General features: G+C 34.6%; 1 protein-coding gene across 1 annotated transcript in view; it reads left to right on the top strand.

Moving 5' to 3' along the window:
• The window catches only part of LOC149772399 (nucleolar protein 14-like), a 125,278-nt gene that overhangs the window by 30,822 nt on the left and 73,669 nt on the right, over positions 1–20,787 (top strand). Inside the window, exons 12-14 of the mRNA XM_089947871.1 lie at positions 3,536–3,587; positions 15,820–15,950; positions 20,034–20,258. Of these exons, the coding sequence (XP_089803997.1) occupies positions 3,536–3,587; positions 15,820–15,950; positions 20,034–20,258 (408 nt within the window). The remainder of the gene's footprint in view (positions 1–3,535; positions 3,588–15,819; positions 15,951–20,033; positions 20,259–20,787) is intronic.

Here is a 20,787-nt window from a genome sequence, read left to right as displayed (position 1 = left end):
AGTTGCCGAAACGGTCTGGTACTGCTGGTCGCGATATTAGTAGATCTACAGCCGATTAGTACAGTTGGCCCGGTAGCAAGCATTTTAGCCTATTTTAATCTATATGTATAAGAGTAGTTTTGTAAATGCTTTTGAGAAAAACTGGGGCCTAACCGGAATTATGCTCCACGTATGTGTCACCAACACTAATTTGAGTTACCGTTCAGCATCGCATGTAAGATGTTGAAAATGTCTTCACCACCAAGGAAAAAGAAATGTATTACTCAAAAATTGAAGTTTAATTTGGAATATATCAAAAATTGGCCGTGTATTCTGCTATTAAATATTGATATTCATCATGCATTTTGCACTCAGTGTGCCATTGCTGAGACGATGTGAGGAAGCATGTCGGTTGCAAAAAGCACGTAGAAGTTGGGAAAATTAAGAATTCGCAGATTTCGTCTTTGGAATATTTTAAGCCATCGGCGGAAGACCTGCAGGCTACCAACGCTGAAGCATTATTTGTGAGTTTTCTTGTTGAACACAATCTACCTTTATCAGCTGGAGACCATGCTAAACATTTGTTCTGACAAATGTTCCTTGACTTGAAAATCACTTCCAAATTTTCCTGTGGAAGAACCAAAAGTGCTGCAGCTCCTGTGCATTCCTCACAGCAAAAGTCAACAGTGACAGTGAAAGAGTATTTTCTCTGGTGAGGTAAAATAAGACAGACTTTAGGGCCTCCTTAGCTGCAGAAAATTTGTCAGCAATTTTAGTCATCAAGATCAACCAGCAGGCAAGAAGTCTGAACTGTTTAGAAAACAAATTTAAGATCAAGCAGTTGAGGAAGTCTGCCACAGTATCATGTCTTGATAAATATTTCTGCATATATGTAGGGTTTTAGTTTTATATTGCGAACTTGATATAGTGTAGTTTTGATGGTCAGAGTGGATGGAGTTATTGTCATGGTATTTTTCACTAATTCATGTCCAAATTCACGACTTTTTATCCCAATTTTCACTAATTGTGAGTCTGGAAGGTTGGCAGCTATGCAAGTGTCCTTCAAATGCTCTAATTTCACCCATGTGGAGTTGGTCAGGGAACCAGGCTAACTTTACAGGTGTCCTTCAGATGCTCTAATACCACCAATGTGGAGTTGGTCAGGGAACCAGGCTAACTTTACAGGTGTTCTTCAAATGCTCTAATTCCACCTATGTGGAGTTTGTCAGGGAACCAGGCCAACTTTACAGGTGTCCTTCGATTGCTTTAATTCCACCCATGTGCATATAAAATGCCATCATATTTTTGTGCAGTTTGGAATATGTTTTCCAGCAAACAAAAACATGGTGAAGGTGACAAGTTTTTGAAAGTTCTAAATAGTACCGAGATCCCCCAACCCAAAATTCAGATACTTGGCCCTTGGCCATGTTTTGGAAAAAGATACAATAAGCAACAAATTTATTGGACATAATGTCATGTTGATATGAGCACTGAACACAGTAGGAGAGATGATTGCCACTGGCATGCGAATTTTAAATCAATTTATAAAAATGAGTTTAGAGACTAGCAAGAAGCTATGGGCTTCCATGTAGTTTGGAACTGCAGTTTACAAGAAAATTTGTACTAAAGTGTACTTTATGAACTACATCATTGCATCAGACTACACTTATAAACTTTTAAAATGCATGTTTTCCAAAAACCAACAGTTACAGTGCATTACATTTCAGTATGCTTTACTGTCTAGCTTAGAAAACAATTTATACTGTCTTATTGAGGTAATTGCTGAGTCTGCTTCTAAATTAATGATAGTTTTGACAGGTGCTTTTCAACACATGATCTTTTTTTATGTCTAGTTTGTCCTAAATTGTTATGGGCTAAATCCAGCATCCAGTATGATCACCATGGTGAATCTCTTGGTAATCATGTTATTACCACTATCAGTGAGTGAAAACTTGTACCAACATGATGTGTCACTAAAAGAAGTTTGTTATTAAAATGAAAATGGTGCCAAGCTGACTCCAATATTGCCACCATGGTGGCCAATTGAACATTTTCTTCTCACTAGTCCTCCAGAATGATGGCCAGTTTAACAATGGTTTTCACTAAAAGACTTTTTCTGGTGTCTTGTTGGTCCTAAATAAAAATGGTGCAATCTGATCTCCAGTTTGGCCACAATGACAGACATCTTGAAAATCTTGTCAGTACACTATAGTACCCCTAACTTGATATCATAAAATTGGTTGGGTTTTTTTTGTGTTGCTCATCCATTCATCCATTAGCACAAGTTTCTATTGCAAAATTACTTCGAGGTTTGCATTAACAAGGGGTACTGACATCCATTGTCTATATTGACCAAGTCGGATATTTGTTCTTATGGACAAGCAGCTTTTGCAAGATTATTTGTCCTTGGACAAGTAAGTTGTGGCCCGTAACTTGAAAGTTTGAGTGATGCTTTTGCTTACATAAGCACCATTCATACTTACCATCAAGTACCATATGAGCGTGGTATTTTTACATAGCATATGCTGAAATTTATCGATTAGGGCACAAACTGGCAGCAGCTTCTACAGATACAACCAATGGAAGCAGACGGTACTAGTTTTGCTTGATATCTTTTGATGGCTACATCAGAACAGATATCTTTGGCTGGAGGATAGGGCTTCCCTGAGCAATCTTGATTTGAACGAAGTGCTGGTCTCCATCAAACCTTTATGTACAACGAAGATGAATTTTCCCACAATTGCATTTGGATGGCTCGTTTTCTCATAAAGCTTGGACAAATGATGAACAGTTGAATTCAAATTCAACAAAATGGGCCAGAATTGAACTTTCACAGGAAATACTTTTAAAAAAAGAAAATGTGTGTTTAAAGATTCTTTTCATCATGAGCTTCTTTGTGTTGAGGGTAACAAAGATTGAACAGTCCTATTTAGTTCATTCCATACAGCATCGCAAATTTTATCTGTCCAGTAATTCAGTAAGTTTGCAGGTCAGTATCATTAAAAGTACCTAATTTGGTTCACATGAAGTATTTAAGACAGACTAGATACTTTTACCTACATTTAATGATGCTGACTTGAAATTTTACTGAATTACTGATCAGATAAAAAAAATTGACGCTCAGTTGTTTGAACAATAATACGCACAAGAGATATCCCTTAACTAAAGACAAAATCAGTTAACTGTTTGCAGGATAGGTTGTCATGAGGAAAGTCAAAATGTAAGCATTAGCAGAAAGTAAAAAAAAAAAGTTACAGGTAATTTTTTTGTACACCCAATTATAATGAATAAAAGGTACAAAATATTACAGGCATTACAGTAATTGTCAGATGAAACTCTTTGGTTAGATGGAAGTTACCAAATTGGTCATGGTACGTTTTGAAGTTGGTAAGAGCTTGGTTGGATGGAAGCAGAAAAATACAGTCATGGTACATTTTGAAGGTGGGAATGCTTGGTTGGATGGAAGCAACAAAATTTGGTCATGGTACAGTTTGAAGTGGTTAAGTGCCTGCATGTAACACCTAGTATTAAGTCATTTTATTTTATTTTTCATCAGGCAAGAAAAATGATTGAGGCTGCTACAAAAGAATTACCTTATACTTTTTCAGGTAAGTTTATTAAAAAGGAAACAAGTTTTTCAGCATTGGTAAATGAAATGTATTTAATTGCGTGATGGTGATCATAAAATGTCCCAGATTTTGAAACTTGGTTAAGCATTGCCAGGCGATCCAAGCATTATCACCACTTAGATAATACAACTGTCACATCAAAATGAACACTATGCCATGCTGACTTGTCAACACTTAGATAATACAACTGTCACATCAAAATGAACACTACACCATGCTGACTTGTCAACACTTAGATAATATAACTGTCACATCAAAATGAACACTATGCCATGCTGACTTGTCAACACTTAGATAATACAACTGTCACATCAAAATGAACACTACACCATGCTGACTTGTCAACACTTAGATAATACAACTGTCACATCAAAATGAACACTATGCCATGCTGACTTGTCAACACTTAGATAATACAACTGTCACATCAAAATGAACACTACACCATGCTGACTTGTCAACACTTAGATAATATAACTGTCACATCAAAATGAACACTACACCATGCTGACTTGTCAACACTTAGATAATACAACTGTCACATCAAAATGAACACTACACCATGCTGACTTGTCAACACTTAGATAATACAACTGTCACATCAAAATGAACACTATGCCATGCTGACTTGTCAACACTTAGATACTATAACTGTCACATCAAAATGAACACTATGCCATGCTGGCTTGTCAACACTCAGATAATACAACTGTCACATCAAAATGAACACTATGCCATGCTGACTTGTCAACACTTAGATACTGTAACTGTCACATCAAAATGAACACTATGCCATGCTGACTTGTCAGCACTTATATACTATAACTGTCACATCAAAATGAACACTATGCAATGCTGACTTATCAACACTTAGATAATACAACTGTCACATCAGAATGAACACTATGCCATGCAGCATTTAAAGGCTGACTTGTCAACCCTTATGATTTGATGACGAGTCTCACATGACTTGTAGAATAGTAAAAAATAATTTTGTAAATACAATCATTGTGATCAAATCTTGATACAGGTGCTTATATTTTTATGCAAAATACCTGCATTACCAAGATGTTTCTTATATAGTGTTATCTAGCAATGGCATCCAATGAACTAAAACATGTTAAAGATGAAAAGAAAATAAGCCTCTTATAAGTTTTGAACATTTGGCATGTATTAACTATAAAAAGGAATATTCAGATTCTTGGGAATAGGCTTGAAAGGCAGCTTTTAGATTTTTTTAAAATAATGTATTGATTTGAGTCTATCATGGCGGGAGAGACAGTAGCTGTTCTTATGGAAATTGAAAGTACAAGATTATGTTTGGTTGGGTGAATAAACAAGCAGGGTTTGATTGGAGTTAATGATGTTTTTGATCTGCTGTTTCTGAAACGACTGGAGTTAATAATTGAGCTCCATGAGGTTTTGATCGACTGTTTCTGAAACTGTACTGGAGGTAATAAAGTTCTAACTGTATTTCACAAACATTTAGTTGAACATAATGTTTGCCATCACTGCATCCACCTCTGATCACATCTGTTTAAAAAATTGTTTTTAAAGTTCCATTTGTAGTACATTATATTTTGTTTATCTTATTGAAAATTGTTCCAACTTAACATGAAAATACCAGTTATTGAGAAAGTGTTGTTAGGGTTGGCTGGTCAATAATGGCAGCAGGATGTCAGATGAACACTCAGCCATGCAGCATGTAAAGACAGGTGTTAAAATCGATGGTCTTGAACTTAGTAACCGATAGAAACAAAGCTAACCAAGTTTAGAAAAATCAACAAATAATTTAATTCTCCAAGTTATAAAATAAAAATTTAAGAGGAAGTGTTGTGAATTAAATCACAAATAATCCTAAAGATCCATCAAAAGTAAAAATTTATAATGTGTTTGGAATGAGTTTCATGTCTTGAATGTGCTGATACACCAGTAGCATTGAATGTGCTGATGGGCCAGCAGTCTTGAGGTATAACATTGATATAATCTAGAATGTACTTGAATAAATTCACAATAATCCCAAAGTAATGTTTTGGTCCAAAATTTCAATGAGCACTTTGTACTTCCAGTGATTGATTTAAATAATCCCTCATATTATATCTGAACATACTGCCCCAGTGGCCTAATGGTTAGAGTGTCTGCTTCGGATGCAGGAGGTTGTGGGTTCAAACCCCAGCCGAGTAATGTCAAAAAGACTAATATAAATGATACTAACAGCTGCCTTGCTAGGCACTCAGCATTAAGAGGGACGGCATGGTGTCAGGATAATGTGACTGGGTGGGACATGATGCTTCAGTCCTAGACATCACTATAAACTGCCATACTGCAGACTTTGTAGCAATATGACTGAAAAATTGTTAAAGCTATGTTAAAAATCCAAATCACACGCATTATATCTGAACACAACAAAATGTGAATCCAGGAAAAACAGGAATCCAGAATAAAGAATTAAAAATCTTGATCTCAAACTTTTATATTTCTCCACTTTTCCAATGTTGCAATGACCTTTTTTGAAAAACTTCATCTTAAGCAAACATACCCCAAACTGTAAACAAATTTGTTTCTAGAATTTTCTACGGTCATGATCAAGGCTGTGTCTTTAACTCTGCGAGTTTGATTGAGAATAAAATGAAGATGAGTTACAAGTTTAGTTTCTTATTTTGGTATGGGGTAATAAAGTTACTGATTTTATTAATTGCTGGAGTTTCTAAAGGAATCCTTTTTCTTCTTACATTTATAGATCTTTAACAGTATGTTGCTCTCATGCTAATTCAGTATATGATCACCAGTACTTAAATCAGTGACAGTCTACTTTGAGGCTGTCATGCCAGTACCTTGCATTTTATAATCAGCCATAATTGTATCATGGTCTAAAAAGTGTGGGTCTGGTAAATGTTTACAACATTCTTAGTAAGTGCATATTGTAAATTTTTAAAACGTATTCTTATAAGTATTTGACAGAATTAAAACTAAAATTATAAATTATAATTAAGCATCAGCTTATAATCAGACTATATTGTTTTGCTGTTGATACTAAGCCTTAAACATCAAGTAATCAAAGCCATGGAGATGGTAAAATTTACACTTTATGTAAGGAAGGTGTTGATATCTTAATTGATGCAGATAGTGAAACAGACACTTTATGTTAGGACAGTGTCATTATCTTAATCCATGCAGATAGTGAAATAGACACTTTACGTAAGGACATTGTCAGTATCTTAATCCATGCAGATAGTGAAATAGACACTTTACATAAGGACATTGTCAATATCTTAATCCATGCAGATAGTGAAATAGACACTTTACTTAAGGACATTGTCAGTATTTTAATCCATGCAGATAGTGAAATAGGCAGATAGTGAAATGGACACTTTACATAAGGACATTGTCAATATCTTAATGCAGACAGTGAAATGGACACTTTACGTAAGGACAGTGTCAGTATCTTAATCCATGCAGACAGTGAAATGGACACTTTACGTAAGGACAGTGTCAGTATCTTAATCCATGCAGATAGTGAAATAAGCAGATAGTGAAATAGACACTTAAGGACATTGTCAGTATTTTAATCCATACAGATAGTGAAATAGGCAGATAGTGAAATAGACACTTTACGTAAGGACAGTGTCAGTATCTTAATCCATGCAGATAGTGAAATAAGCAGATAGTGAAATAGACACTTAAGGACATTGTCAGTATTTTAATCCATACAGATAGTGAAATAGGCAGATAGTGAAATAGACACTTTACGTAAGGACATTGTCAGTATCTTAATGCAGACAGTGAAATGGACACTTTACGTAAGGACAGTGTCAGTATCTTAATCCATGCAGATAGTGAAATAAGCAGATAGTGAAATAGACACTTAAGGACATTGTCAGTATGTTAATCCATGCAGATAGTGAAATAAACACTTTATGTAAAGACAGTGTCAGGATCTTAATCAATGCAGATAGCTACATATACACTTCTTGTACGGAAGGTATAACGTATGAGAAAAATACATGTATATACAATTTTGGGAGCCACGCCAAACACTGTGTTATATCCTGATTCATAACGGAGCATGCTATAGCAGGGTCACACTACACACACACACACACACACACACATACACACACACATATATATACATAGCTGCCAACCCTCACGAATTTGGTGTGAATTTCACGACTTTTTCAGCGATTCACGAATTCATGCCGTAAGACAAAAATTCACGAATTTTCCGATCCTCAGTTATTTTAAATCTTTAATAAAATAACCGATTTCCCGTTAAGCGCTAGTCATGATATTCGCAGTTGCTGAAACGGTCCGGTACCGCTGGTCACGATATTAGTAGATCTACAGCCGATTAGTACAGTTGGCCCGGTCGCAAGCATTTTAGCCTATTTTAATCTATATGTATAAGAGTAGTTTTACAAATGCTTTTGAGAGAAACTGGGGCCTAACCGGAAATTTGCTCCGCGCATGCGTCAAAACACTGATTCGAGTTACCGTTCAGCATCGCATGTAAGATATTGAAAATGTCTTCACCGCCAAGGAAAAAGAAATGTATTACTCAAAAAGTGAAGTTTAATTTGGAATATATCAAAAATTGGCCGTGCATTCTGCCATTAAACATTGATATTCATTCATACTTTTTGCACTCAGTGTGTCATCACAGAAACGATGTGAGGAAGGATGTCGGTTGCAAAAAACACATAGAAGTTGGGAAAATTAAGAATTCGCATATTTCAGCTCTGGAATATTTTAAACCATTGGTGGAAGACCCGCAGGCTACCAACGCTTAAGCATTATTTGTGAGTTTTCTTGTGTCGAACACAATCTACCTTTATCAGCTGGAGACCATGCTAAACATTTGTTCTGACATATGTTCCCGGACTCGAAAATCGCTTCCAAATTTTCCTGTGGAAGAACCAAAAATGCTGCAGCTTCTGTGCATTCCTCACAGCAACAGTGACAGCGAAAGAGTATTTTCTTTAGTGAGGTAAAATAAGACAGACTTTAAGGCCTCCTTAGCTGCAGAAAATTTGGCAGCAATTTTAGTCCCCAAGATCAACCAGCAGGCAAGAAGTCGGAATTGTTTAGAAAACAAATTTACGATCAAGCAGTTGAGGAAGTTCAAGTCTGCCACATTATCATGTCTTGATAAATAAATATTTCTGCATATATATAGTGTTTTATTTTTATTTTGCGAACTTGATATAGTGTAGTATTGACGGTCGGAGTAGTCAGAGTGGATGGAGTTATTGTCATAGTATTATTCACGAATTCGTGTCCAAATTCACGACTTTTTATCCCTATTTTCACGAATTATGAGCCTGGAAGGTTGGCAGCTATGTATGTGTGTGTATATATATATATATATATATATATATATATATAGAGATAGATAGATAGATAGATAGTTGTGGGCTTGAGTTGCTAGGATATCTTAACCCTTCAGCCTTTGGGGGACCACTCCGATGGCCTAGTGGTTAGAGCACCTGCCTCGGATGCGGGAGGTCATGGGTTCGAGCCCTGGCCAAGTCATACTAAAGGCTTTTTAAAAAAGGTACTAACAGCTGGCTTGCTAGGTGCTCAGCATTAAGAGGTTAGTGTTATGACTGGTTGGCTTGGCATCAGAATAATGTAACTGTCTTCAGCATGATGCCCCAGTGCTAGACATCACTCTAAACTGCCATACTGCAGACATTGTAGTGATATGACTGAAAAATTGTTAAAGCCACGCTAACTAATCCAAATTGCACACCTATTGCATGCCAACTCTGTATAGTGTTGCTGTACACTACATAGGAACAAACATGCATAGAGAAAATTTGGTAGACAGTAGAAGGTTGTGATGTTTATCTCATACACATACCTATGGACATCTGCCAGACAAATAGAACATGATTCATATCACAGACACACATGTATGGACATAAGACAAAAAGAATATGGTTTATAATATCACATGCACTTACCTACAGGCAACTGCCTGACAAATATAACATGATTCATATCACAGACGCATAACTGCAGACAGCTGTCAGACAAACAGAGCATGGTTTATATTAAATAGATGTAATTGCAGACATCTGTCGGACAGATAGAGTGTGGTTCTTATGAAAGAAACATGGATTTTTGCCAGACAAATAGGACTTGGTTTATATCAAATAAACATACCTGCAGACATATGTCAGACACATTTAACATGGTTTTTAACACATAGCGGACATGGGTTCAATTACTTTTGTCATTTACAATTGTGATTGCAAATGTCAATTGCAATTACAATTTCAGTGACTTGAAGTTATGACTTAAGTTACATTTTATAATTTCAGTGACTCTAAGTTGTGACTTTTCAGTTACAGTTTCAGTAACTTGAAATTATGACTTCAGTTGCAATTTACAGTTTCAGTAACATGAAGTTATGACTGGTCAATTTCAGTTTACAGTTACTTTTGTTAGTCATAAATAGAATTAATTTATCCACACAATGAGACACAAAGAAAAAACAAATACTTTTGGTGCGAGTATTATATGCATGTGTTAATCAAACATATACATTATAAGCAAACAAAAATATATTGGCTTGAAAACGATTTTATTTGACATAATTGTTAAGAAATATTTGATAAGGAGTACAGATATGCCAACCAGTTATATAAATGCTGATTGCATCTTTGTGGAATAAAGATCTTGCCAGTGATTGAGAAAACAAGACAGTGGCTGGTCAGTGTTCATGGCGGGTTTCATAGACTAAATTTGCATAAACTTAGCCTTGTATACTCTGACTCTCAAATAGCCTTATCGCAAGTTCACAACACACTTGGACACACTGTGGTACTAAAATTGTACAGTGTGTATCTTACAGGGATTTGCTGTGAAACCTTACAGGGAAAGTTGTGAAACCTGCCATGACCAGTTATAATCTTGTTACAACATACTGATAGATATTCTGGTACCTATAAGCCCAGTTTGCACAATTCCAAAAAATATCTGCAGTCTGCATGTATAAAATCATTTACATACACATTTTTCTTATCTAAAACTTAGATATGTGTTAAATATGCATATTATGTAAGGAATGTGTTAAATATACACTTTGTGCAAGGAAGATGTCAATATTGCAGATAGATTTTATTGCATGCCAACTCTGTATAGTGTTGCTGTACACTACATAGGAACAAACATGCATAGAGAAAGTTTGGTAGACAGTAGAAGGTTGTGATGTTTATTTCATACACATACCTATGGACATCTGCCAGACAAATAGAACATGATTTAAGCTACATGCACATAGATTTTAAAATTATTTTCATAGAGGGTCTGCATACAGATGTTTAAATATACACTTTTTGTAAGGAATGTGTTAAATATAAATGTTATGTAAGGAATGTGTTAAATATAAATGTTATGTAAGGAATGTGTTAAATATACACTTCATATTAGGAATGTGTTAAATATACACTTTATGTAAGGAAGGTGTAAATATTGCAGATAGATTTTATTGCATGCCAACTCTGTATAGTGTTGCTGTACACTACATAGGAACAAACATGCATAGAGAAAATTTGGTAGATAGTAGAAGGTTGTGATGTTTATCTCATACACATACCTATGGACATCTGCCAGACAAACAGAACATGATTCATATCACAGACACACAGGTAAGGACATAAGACAAATATAACATGTTTTATAATGTCACATGCACTTACCTACAGGCAACTGCTAAACAAATAGAACATGATTCATATCACAGACACATAACTGCAGACATCTGTCAGGCAAATAGAGTATGGTTTTTATGAAAGAAACATATCTATAGATACCTACAGGCATCTGCCAGACAAATAGGACATGGTTTATGATATCACATAGCTATGGACAACTGCCAAACAAGTAGAACATGGCTTAAATGAAAAACCGCAGACATCTGTCAGATAAATAGGACAAGATTTAAATCAAATAGACATCTATGGATGTTTGCCAGACAAATAGAACATGGTTTAAATAAAATTTGTGCATCTGCTGACATTTGTCAGCCAAATGTAACATGTTTTGTATCATATGTACCTATGAACATTTGCCAGACAAATAGAGCATGATTTATATTATATGCACATAGATTTTAAAATTTTCAGAGAGGGTCTGCATACAGATAGTAAAATATACACTTTGTGAGGAATGTCATCAATATACACTTTATGTAAGTAAGATGTTAAATATACACTTTATGTAAGGAAGGTGTGAAATATACATTTTATGTAATAATGTGTTAAATATACACTTTACATGAGAAATGTGTTAAATATACACTTTATGTAAGTAATGTGTTAAATATACATTTTATGTAATAATGTGTTAAATATGCACGTTACATGAGAAATGTGTTAAATATACACTTTATGTAAGTAATGTGTTAAATATACATATTATGTAAGGAATGTGTTAAATATACACTTTACATGAGAAATGTGTTAAATATACACATGTAAGGAATGTGTTAAATATACATATTACGTAAGGAATGTGTTAAATATACATATTATGTAAGGAATGTGTTAAATATACACTTTACATGAGAAATGTGTTAAATATACACATGTAAGGAATGTGTTAAATATACATATTACGTAAGGAATGTGTTAAATATACATATTATGTAAGGAATGTGTTAAATATACACTTTACATGAGAAATGTGTTAAATATACATATTATGTAAGGAATGTGTTAAATGTACACTTTATGTAAGGAATGTGTTAAATATTCATATTATCTAAGGAATGTGTTAAATATACACTTTATGTAAGGAATGTGTTAAATATACACTTTATGTAAGGAATGTGTTAAATATACATACTATGTAAGGAATGTGATAAATATACACTTTACATGAGAAATGTGTTAAATATACACTTTGTGTAAGGAATATGTTAAATATACACTTTATGTAAGGAATGTGTTAAATATACATATGTAAGGAATGTATTAAATATACACTTTATATTAGGAATGTGTTAAATATATACTTTATGTAAGGAAGGTGTCAATATTGCAGATAGATTTTATTGCATGCCAACTCTGTATAGTGTTGCTGTACACTACATAGGAACAAACATGCATAGAGAAAGTTTGGTAGACAGTAGAAGGTTGTGATGTTTATCTCATACATATACCTATGGACATCTGCCAGACAAACAGAACATGATTTAAGCTACATGCACATAGATTTTAAAATTATTTTCATAGAGGGTCTGCATACAGATGTTTAAATATACACTTTTTGTAAGGAATGTGTTAAATATACACTTTATGTAAGGAAGGTGTAAATATTGCAGATAGATTTTATTGCATGCCAACTCTGTATAGTGTTGCTGTACACTACATAGGAACAAACATGCATAGAGAAAATTTGGTAGATAGTAGAAGGTTGTGATGTTTATCTCATACACATACCTATGGACATCTGCCAGACAAACAGAACATGATTCATATCACAGACACACAGGTAAGGACATAAGACAAATATAACATGTTTTATAATGTCACATGCACTTACCTACAGGCAACTTCTAAACAAATAGAACATGATTCATATCACAGACAAATAACTGCAGACATCTGTCAGGCAAATGGAGTATGGTTTTTATGAAAGAAATGTATCTATAGCTACCTACAGGCATCTGCCAGACAAATAGGACATGGTTTATGATATCACATGCACTTACCTACAGACAGCTGCTAGACAAATAGAATATGATTGATATCACATAGCTATAGACAACTGCCAAACAAATAGAACATGGCTTAAATGAAAAACCGCAGACATCTGTCAGATAAATAGGACAAGATTTAAATCAAATAGACATCTATGGATGTTTGCCAGACAAATAGAACATGGTTTAAATAAAATTTGTGCATCTGCTGACATTTGTCAGCCAAATGTAACATGTTTTATATCATATGTACCTATGGACATTTGTCAGCCAAATTTAACATGATTTATATTATATGCACATAGATTTTAAAATTTTCATAGAGGGTTTGCAACAGATAGTAAAATATACACTTTATGTAAGGAATGTCTTAAATATACACTTTATGTAAGGAAGATGTTAAATATACACTTTATGTAAGGAAGGTGTTAAATATACATAGGTAAGGAATATATTAAATATACACTTTCCATAAGAAATGTCTTAAATATGCACTTTTTGTAAGGAAGAAGTTAAATATACACTTTATATAAGGAATGTGTTAAATATACATATGTAAGGAATATATTAAATATACACTTTACATAAGAAATGTCTTAAATATACACTTTATATAAGGAATGTATTAAATGTGCACTTTATATAAGGAATGTGTTAAATATACACTTTATGTAAGGAATGTCTTAAATATACATAGTATGTAAGGAGTGTGTTAAAATACATATTATGTAAGGAAGGTGTTAAATATTCATATTATGTATGGAATGTGTTAAATATACACTTTACATGAGAAATGTGTTAAATATACACTTTATGTAAGGAATGTGTTAAATATACATATTATGTTAGGAATGTGTTAAATATACATATTATGTAAGGAATGTGTTAAATATACACTTTATGCAAGGAAGGTGTCAATATTGCAGACAGATTATATTGCATGTCAACTCTGTATAGTGTTACTGTACACTACATAGGAACAAACATGCATAGAGAAAGTTTGATAGACAGTAGAAGGTTGTGATGTTTATCACATACACATACCTATGGACATCTGCCAGACAAATATAATATGATTTATATTACATGCACATAGATTTTAAAATTATTTTCATAAATTTTACAGGTATTTAAATATACCTTTTATGTAAGGAGTGTGTTAAATATATTTATTATGTAAGGAATGCTTTAAATATACATATTAGGTAAGGAATTTGTTAAATATTCATATGTAAGGAATGTGTTAAATATACATATTAGGTAAGGAAATGTATTAAATATACACTATGTAAGGAAGTTGTTAAATATAAATATTATGTAAGGAATGTGTTAAATATACATATTATGTAAGGAATGTGTTAAATATACACTATATGTAAGGAATGTGTTAAATATACACTTTATGTAAGGAATGTGTTAAATATACATATTATCTAAGGAATGTCTTAAATATACACTTTATACAAAGAATGTGTTAAATATACACTTTATGTAAGGAATGTTTTAAATATACACTTTATGTAAGGAATGTGTTAAATATACACTATATCTTAGGAATGTGTTAAATATACACTTTATGTAAGCAATGTGTTAAATATACATATGTAAAGAATGTGTTAAATATTTATATTATGTAAGGAATGTGTTAAAAATACATATTATGTAAGGAATGTCTTAAATATACACTTTATGTAAGGAATGTCTTAAATATGCACATTATGTAAGGAATGTGTTAAATATACATATTATGTTAGGAAAGTGTTAAATATTTATATTATGTAAGGAATGTGTTAAATATTTATATTATGTAAGGAATGTGTTAAATATACATATTATGTAAGAAATGTCTTAAATATACACTTTATGTAAGGAATGTGTTAAATATACACTTTATGTAAGGAATGTGTTAAGTATACATTTTATGTAAGGAATGTGTTAAATATACATATGTAAGGAATGTGTTAAATATACACTTTATGTAAGGAATGTGTTAAATATACACTTTATGTAAGGAATGTGTTAAATATTTATATTATGTAAGGAATGTGTTAAAAATACATACTTTATGTAAGGAAGGTGTCAGTATTGCAGACGCATACCTGGACATCTGCCAGACAAATAGAACATGATTCATATCACAGACACATAACTGCAGACATCTGTCAGACAAATAGAACATGATTCATATCACAGACACATAACTGCAGACATCTGTCAGACAAATAGAACATGATATATGTCACATGCACATACATAGATTTTTGTTGAGAAAAGTTCAATGTGGGTTTGGCAAAAGGGGTATAAAGGTTGTTTTTTAAAAAATAATTTAGATCAGTGATCGTTTCAGAAATTACTCTCGATACGTTGCATGAGATGAGCTTATTTTGTTGAGAATGGATATCGAATGATAAGTGTTCGAGTGTTACTCTGCACGTTTCATGACCATACTCCATGTTTAGAAAAAGTCCATTGTAATAATTTTCTTTAATTATCTTGTTTCAGTTCCAGAAAATTATGAGGCTTTACTTGACTTACTACAAGAACACAATATATCGGACCAGATCACAATAATGCAGAGAATCTGCACGTGTCACCACCCTAGTTTGGCTGAGGGAAATAAGAGTTTGCTGGAGGTATAGATATCTGTCTCATTTACAAAACAATTCCACTTGCCCCTTTAAAGGTTAAAAATTTAGAGAATGTGTAGTATATATTTCACAATTTACAACATGTCTGAGTAGAAAATCTTGTCTTCCAGTACAATTTACAACATGTCTGAGTAGAAAATCCAGTCTTCAGGTACAATTTACAGCATGTATGAGTAGAATTTACAATATGTCTGAGTAGAAAATCTGGTCTTCCAGTAGAATTTACATGTCTGAGTAGAAAATCTGGTCTTCAGTACAATTTACAGTGCATCTGAGTAGAAAATCTGGTCTTTGAGTACAATTTACAGCATGTCTGAGTAGAAAATCTTGTCTTCCAGTACAATTTACAACATGTCTGTGTACAAAATCTGGTCTTCCAGTACAATTTACAATGCATCTGAGTAGAAAATCTGGTCTTCTGGTATATTTACAACATGTCTGAGTAGAATTTACAACATGTCTGAGTGGAAAATCTGGTCTTCCAGTACAATTGAATGAATCCCCACATTGTCATGCTTACATCAGTGACAAGTTTGATTTTCCAAAACTGATTACATTACATACATTGACTAAGGCTCAGAATACTGTTGTGTGTGATGTCATTCCAGAACCAGCTTATCATTGAAGACTGTAAAGGTGTTTTAATGGAATGGTAAAATCAAAGGAAACTAACATTTACAGCATATGGTCTTAACCAGGGAAAGGACATGGTTTCTTAATTCATTCTATTGAAGAAAAAGATGCAGACAATATGGATTGAATGATTAGATGGTGCCCAAAATGGAGGTCTCTTTACATTTGTTATAATTTCTGAGTTTTTAAGCTTGTGATAACCTCTTGGAAATGAAAGTCATTCTCAGTGCTGTGGGTGGAACATATCCATGGAATCTCAGTGTTGATAATGTCGGACAATTCTTTTGTGGTGACATACCTCAGCATGGGGGGAACAATCACTAGACCTTGCCTCATGGTAGGGAATACGTTTGTGGATACTCTCACTATCACCAGATCTTGTCTCACAGTAGGGGAATATCTTCATGGATATGCCCAATATCACCAGACCTTGCCTGATGGTAGGGGAATACCTTGTTGGATACTCTCATTATCACCAGACCTTGTCTTATGTTAGGGGAATACCGTCATTGATATGCCCAATATCCCCAGACCTTGTCTCATGGTAGGGGAATATCTTCATGGATATGCCCAGTATCACCTGACCTTGTCTCATGGTAGGGGAATACCTTCATAGATACTCTCAGTATCCCCAGACCTTGTCTCATGGTAGGGGAATACCTTCATGGATACTCTCAGTATCCCTAGACCTTGTCTCATGGTAGGGGAATATCTTCATGGATATGCCCAGTATCCCCAGACCTTGTCTCATGGTAGGGGAATACCTTCATGGATACTCTCAGTATCTCCAGACCTTGTATCATGGTAGGGGAATACCTTCATGGATATGCCCAATATCCCCAGACCTTGTCTCATGGTAGGGGAATACCTTCATGGATATGCCCAATATCCCCAGACCTTGTCTCATGGTAGGGGAATACCTTCATGGATACTCTCAGTATCTCCAGACCTTGTCTCATGGTAGGGGAATACCTTCATGGATATGCCCAATATCCCCAGACCTTGTCTCATGGTAGGGGAATACCTTCATGGATACTCTCAGTATCTCCAGACCTTGTATCATGGTAGGGGAATACCTTCATGGATATGCCCAGTATCACCTGACCTTGTCTCATGGTAGGGGAATATCTTCATGGATATGCCCAATATCCCCAGACCTTGTCTCATGGTAGGGGAATACCTTCATGGATACTCTCAGTATCCCTAGACCTTGTCTCATGGTAGGGGAATATCTTCATGGATATGCCCAGTATCCCCAGACCTTGTCTCATGGTAGGGGAATACCTTCATGGATACTCTCAGTATCTCCAGACCTTGTATCATGGTAGGGGAATACCTTCATGGATATGCCCAATATCCCCAGACCTTGTCTCATGGTAGGGGAATACCTTCATGGATATGCCCAATATCCCCAGACCTTGTCTCATGGTAGGGGAATACCTTCATGGATACTCTCAGTATCTCCAGACCTTGTCTCATGGTAGGGGAATACCTTCATGGATATGCCCAATATCCCCAGACCTTGTCTCATGGTAGGGGAATACCTTCATGGATACTCTCAGTATCTCCAGACCTTGTATCATGGTAGGGGAATACCTTCATGGATATGCCCAGTATCACCTGACCTTGTCTCATGGTAGGGGAATATCTTCATGGATATGCCCAATATCCCCAGACCTTGTCTCATGGTAGGGGAATACCTTCATGGATACTCTCAGTATCTCCAGACCTTGTCTCATGGTAGGGGAATATCTTCATGGATATGCCCAGTATCACCTGACCTTGTCTCATGGTAGGGGAATATCTTCATGGATATGCCCAATATCCCCAGACCTTGTCTCATGGTAGGGGAATATCTTCATGGATATGCCCAATATCCCCAGACCTTGTCTCATGGTAGGGGAATATCTTCATGGATATGCCCAATATCCCCAGACCTTGTCTCATGGTAGGGGAATACCTTCATGGATATTCTCAGTATCCCCAGACCTTGTCTCATGGTAGGGGAAGAACTTCATGGATATGCCCAATATCCCCAGACCTTGTCTCATGGTAGGGGAATATCTTAGGGTTACGCCCAGTATCACCAGACCTTGTCTCATGGTAGGGGAATACCTTCATGGATATTCTCAGTATCCCCAGACCTTGTCTCATGGTAGGGGAAGAACTTCATGGATATGCCCAATATCCCCAGACCTTGTCTCATGGTAGGGGAATATCTTAGGGTTACGCCCAGTATCACCAGACCTTGTCTCATGGTAGTGAAATATCTATATTGATACTCCCAATATCACCAGATCTGCCTCAGGGTAGGGCGTAGCTGCCATGTGTCGTTTTATATTTCCATATTTTTCCTCTATTTTGGAGCTGAATAAGACTAGCTTTTCTTGTTAAAAATCCGTTTTATTAATATAAACAAAAAATTGAAAATGTCCTTGCAATTTTCTGTTTATAACTGGCACCTGGTTCCATTTTGAGAGTAAATGTGTTGCATATGTATCGGAATATAGTTCTAAAATATGATTTATTCATTTGAAATCGAGGTGACCATGCGATTCTTTAACCATCATATTGGATTGCTTAAAGCAGTTGCACATATCTTTTCCATTCAATTCTAATTTATAATGTCTTTTTTATTTCAGACTTTTTAAAGATTTTTTAACATCAGTTTTTACATATGTCAGCATAAGTCTTTTTTATTTCAGGCCTTTTGAAGATGTTTTAATATATGACTTTACATCTGTCAACATAATGTCTTTTTTATTTCAGGCCTTTTAAAAGATTTTTTAACATACATCAATATCATGTCTGTCTTTACATCTGTCAACATAATGTCTTTTTTTATTCAGGCCTTTTGAAGACATTTTATCATATGTCTTTACATCTGTCAACATTGTCTTTTTTATTTCAGGCCTTTTAAAAGATTTTTTAACATACATCAATATCATGTCTGTCTTTACATCTGTCAACATAATGTCTTTTTTATTTCAGGCCTTTTAAAAGATTTTTTAACATGCATCAATATCATGTCTGTCTTTACATCTGTCAACATAATGTCTTTTTTTATTCAGGCCTTTTGAAGACATTTTATCATATGTCTTTACATCTGTCAACATTGTCTTTTTTATTTCAGGCCTTTTAAAAGATTTTTTAACATACATCAATATCATGTCTGTCTTTACATCTGTCAACATAATGTCTTTTTTATTTCAGGCCTTTTAAAAGATTTTTTAACATGCATCAATATCATGTCTGTCTTTACATCTGTCAACATAATGTCTTTTTTTATTCAGGCCTTTTGAAGACATTTTATCATATGTCTTTACATCTGTCAACATTGTCTTTTTTATTTCAGGCCTTTTAAAAGATTTTTTAACATACATCAATATCATGTCTGTCTTTACATCTGTCAAAATAATGTCTTTTTTATTTCAGACCTTTTTTGGTTTACTAGTGCAGTATTATGGAGACCTTGCCCTTCAACAGCCCCCTCAACTTCACCAGATGGACCAGATGGTGCCCATACTATATTCACTGACTCAGCAATCTCCTGTGGCAGCTGCCCAAGCTGTGGTGGACCAGATAGCAAACAGGCAGAAGGAGTTCAAACAGATCTGTGATAGACGTGCTGGAAGAGGGATGTACCCTGGCCTTGATACAGTTAGCTACTTTTTTATATATGTACAGCACTTAAGCATAATTCAATGCCTGTTTTACAACAAAACTTGTACCATACCCCTTTCTGTATAGCCCTTTTGTGTTATTCAGTTGTCATCTATTGTTGTTCATATGAGATGTTTATTTTCTTATTTAATAGCCATAATACATCAGCTGCTTGTCTTTTCTGAGATGGCAACTCCTCAGTACAAGATAGCCTTAGAATTGAAAAGATTGTGATTTCACTCTGATTCACGGGTCATAGCCAACATACAGACTACCTTCATGCTTTTCCTAGGGCTGGAAGTTCATACAATTTCATAGTTGTTCCTTTTAAATGTCTTTTGATGTACCTTACTATGCCAGTTGGGTGTTATTCTTCCGAGTCCATTCCTTTTGTTATTTTTGATGGGGTTTTGCAGCTTGCTTAGTGGCAGGTCATTCTTATGGAGTTGACCCATTCTTATTAATTATTGTTTGTATAAGCTTTACTTGCCCTTGTTTGGTTAACTGTTACCTTGTTTTTTTTAGA

The sequence above is a fragment of the Sinohyriopsis cumingii genome, unplaced genomic scaffold (genome assembly GCF_028554795.1).
Source record: "Sinohyriopsis cumingii isolate HCF-2022 unplaced genomic scaffold, ASM2855479v2 utg001510l, whole genome shotgun sequence".
In the NCBI taxonomy this organism is placed as follows: Eukaryota; Metazoa; Mollusca; class Bivalvia; order Unionida; family Unionidae; genus Sinohyriopsis; species Sinohyriopsis cumingii.
This window is presented reverse-complemented; position numbering and strand designations above follow the sequence as displayed.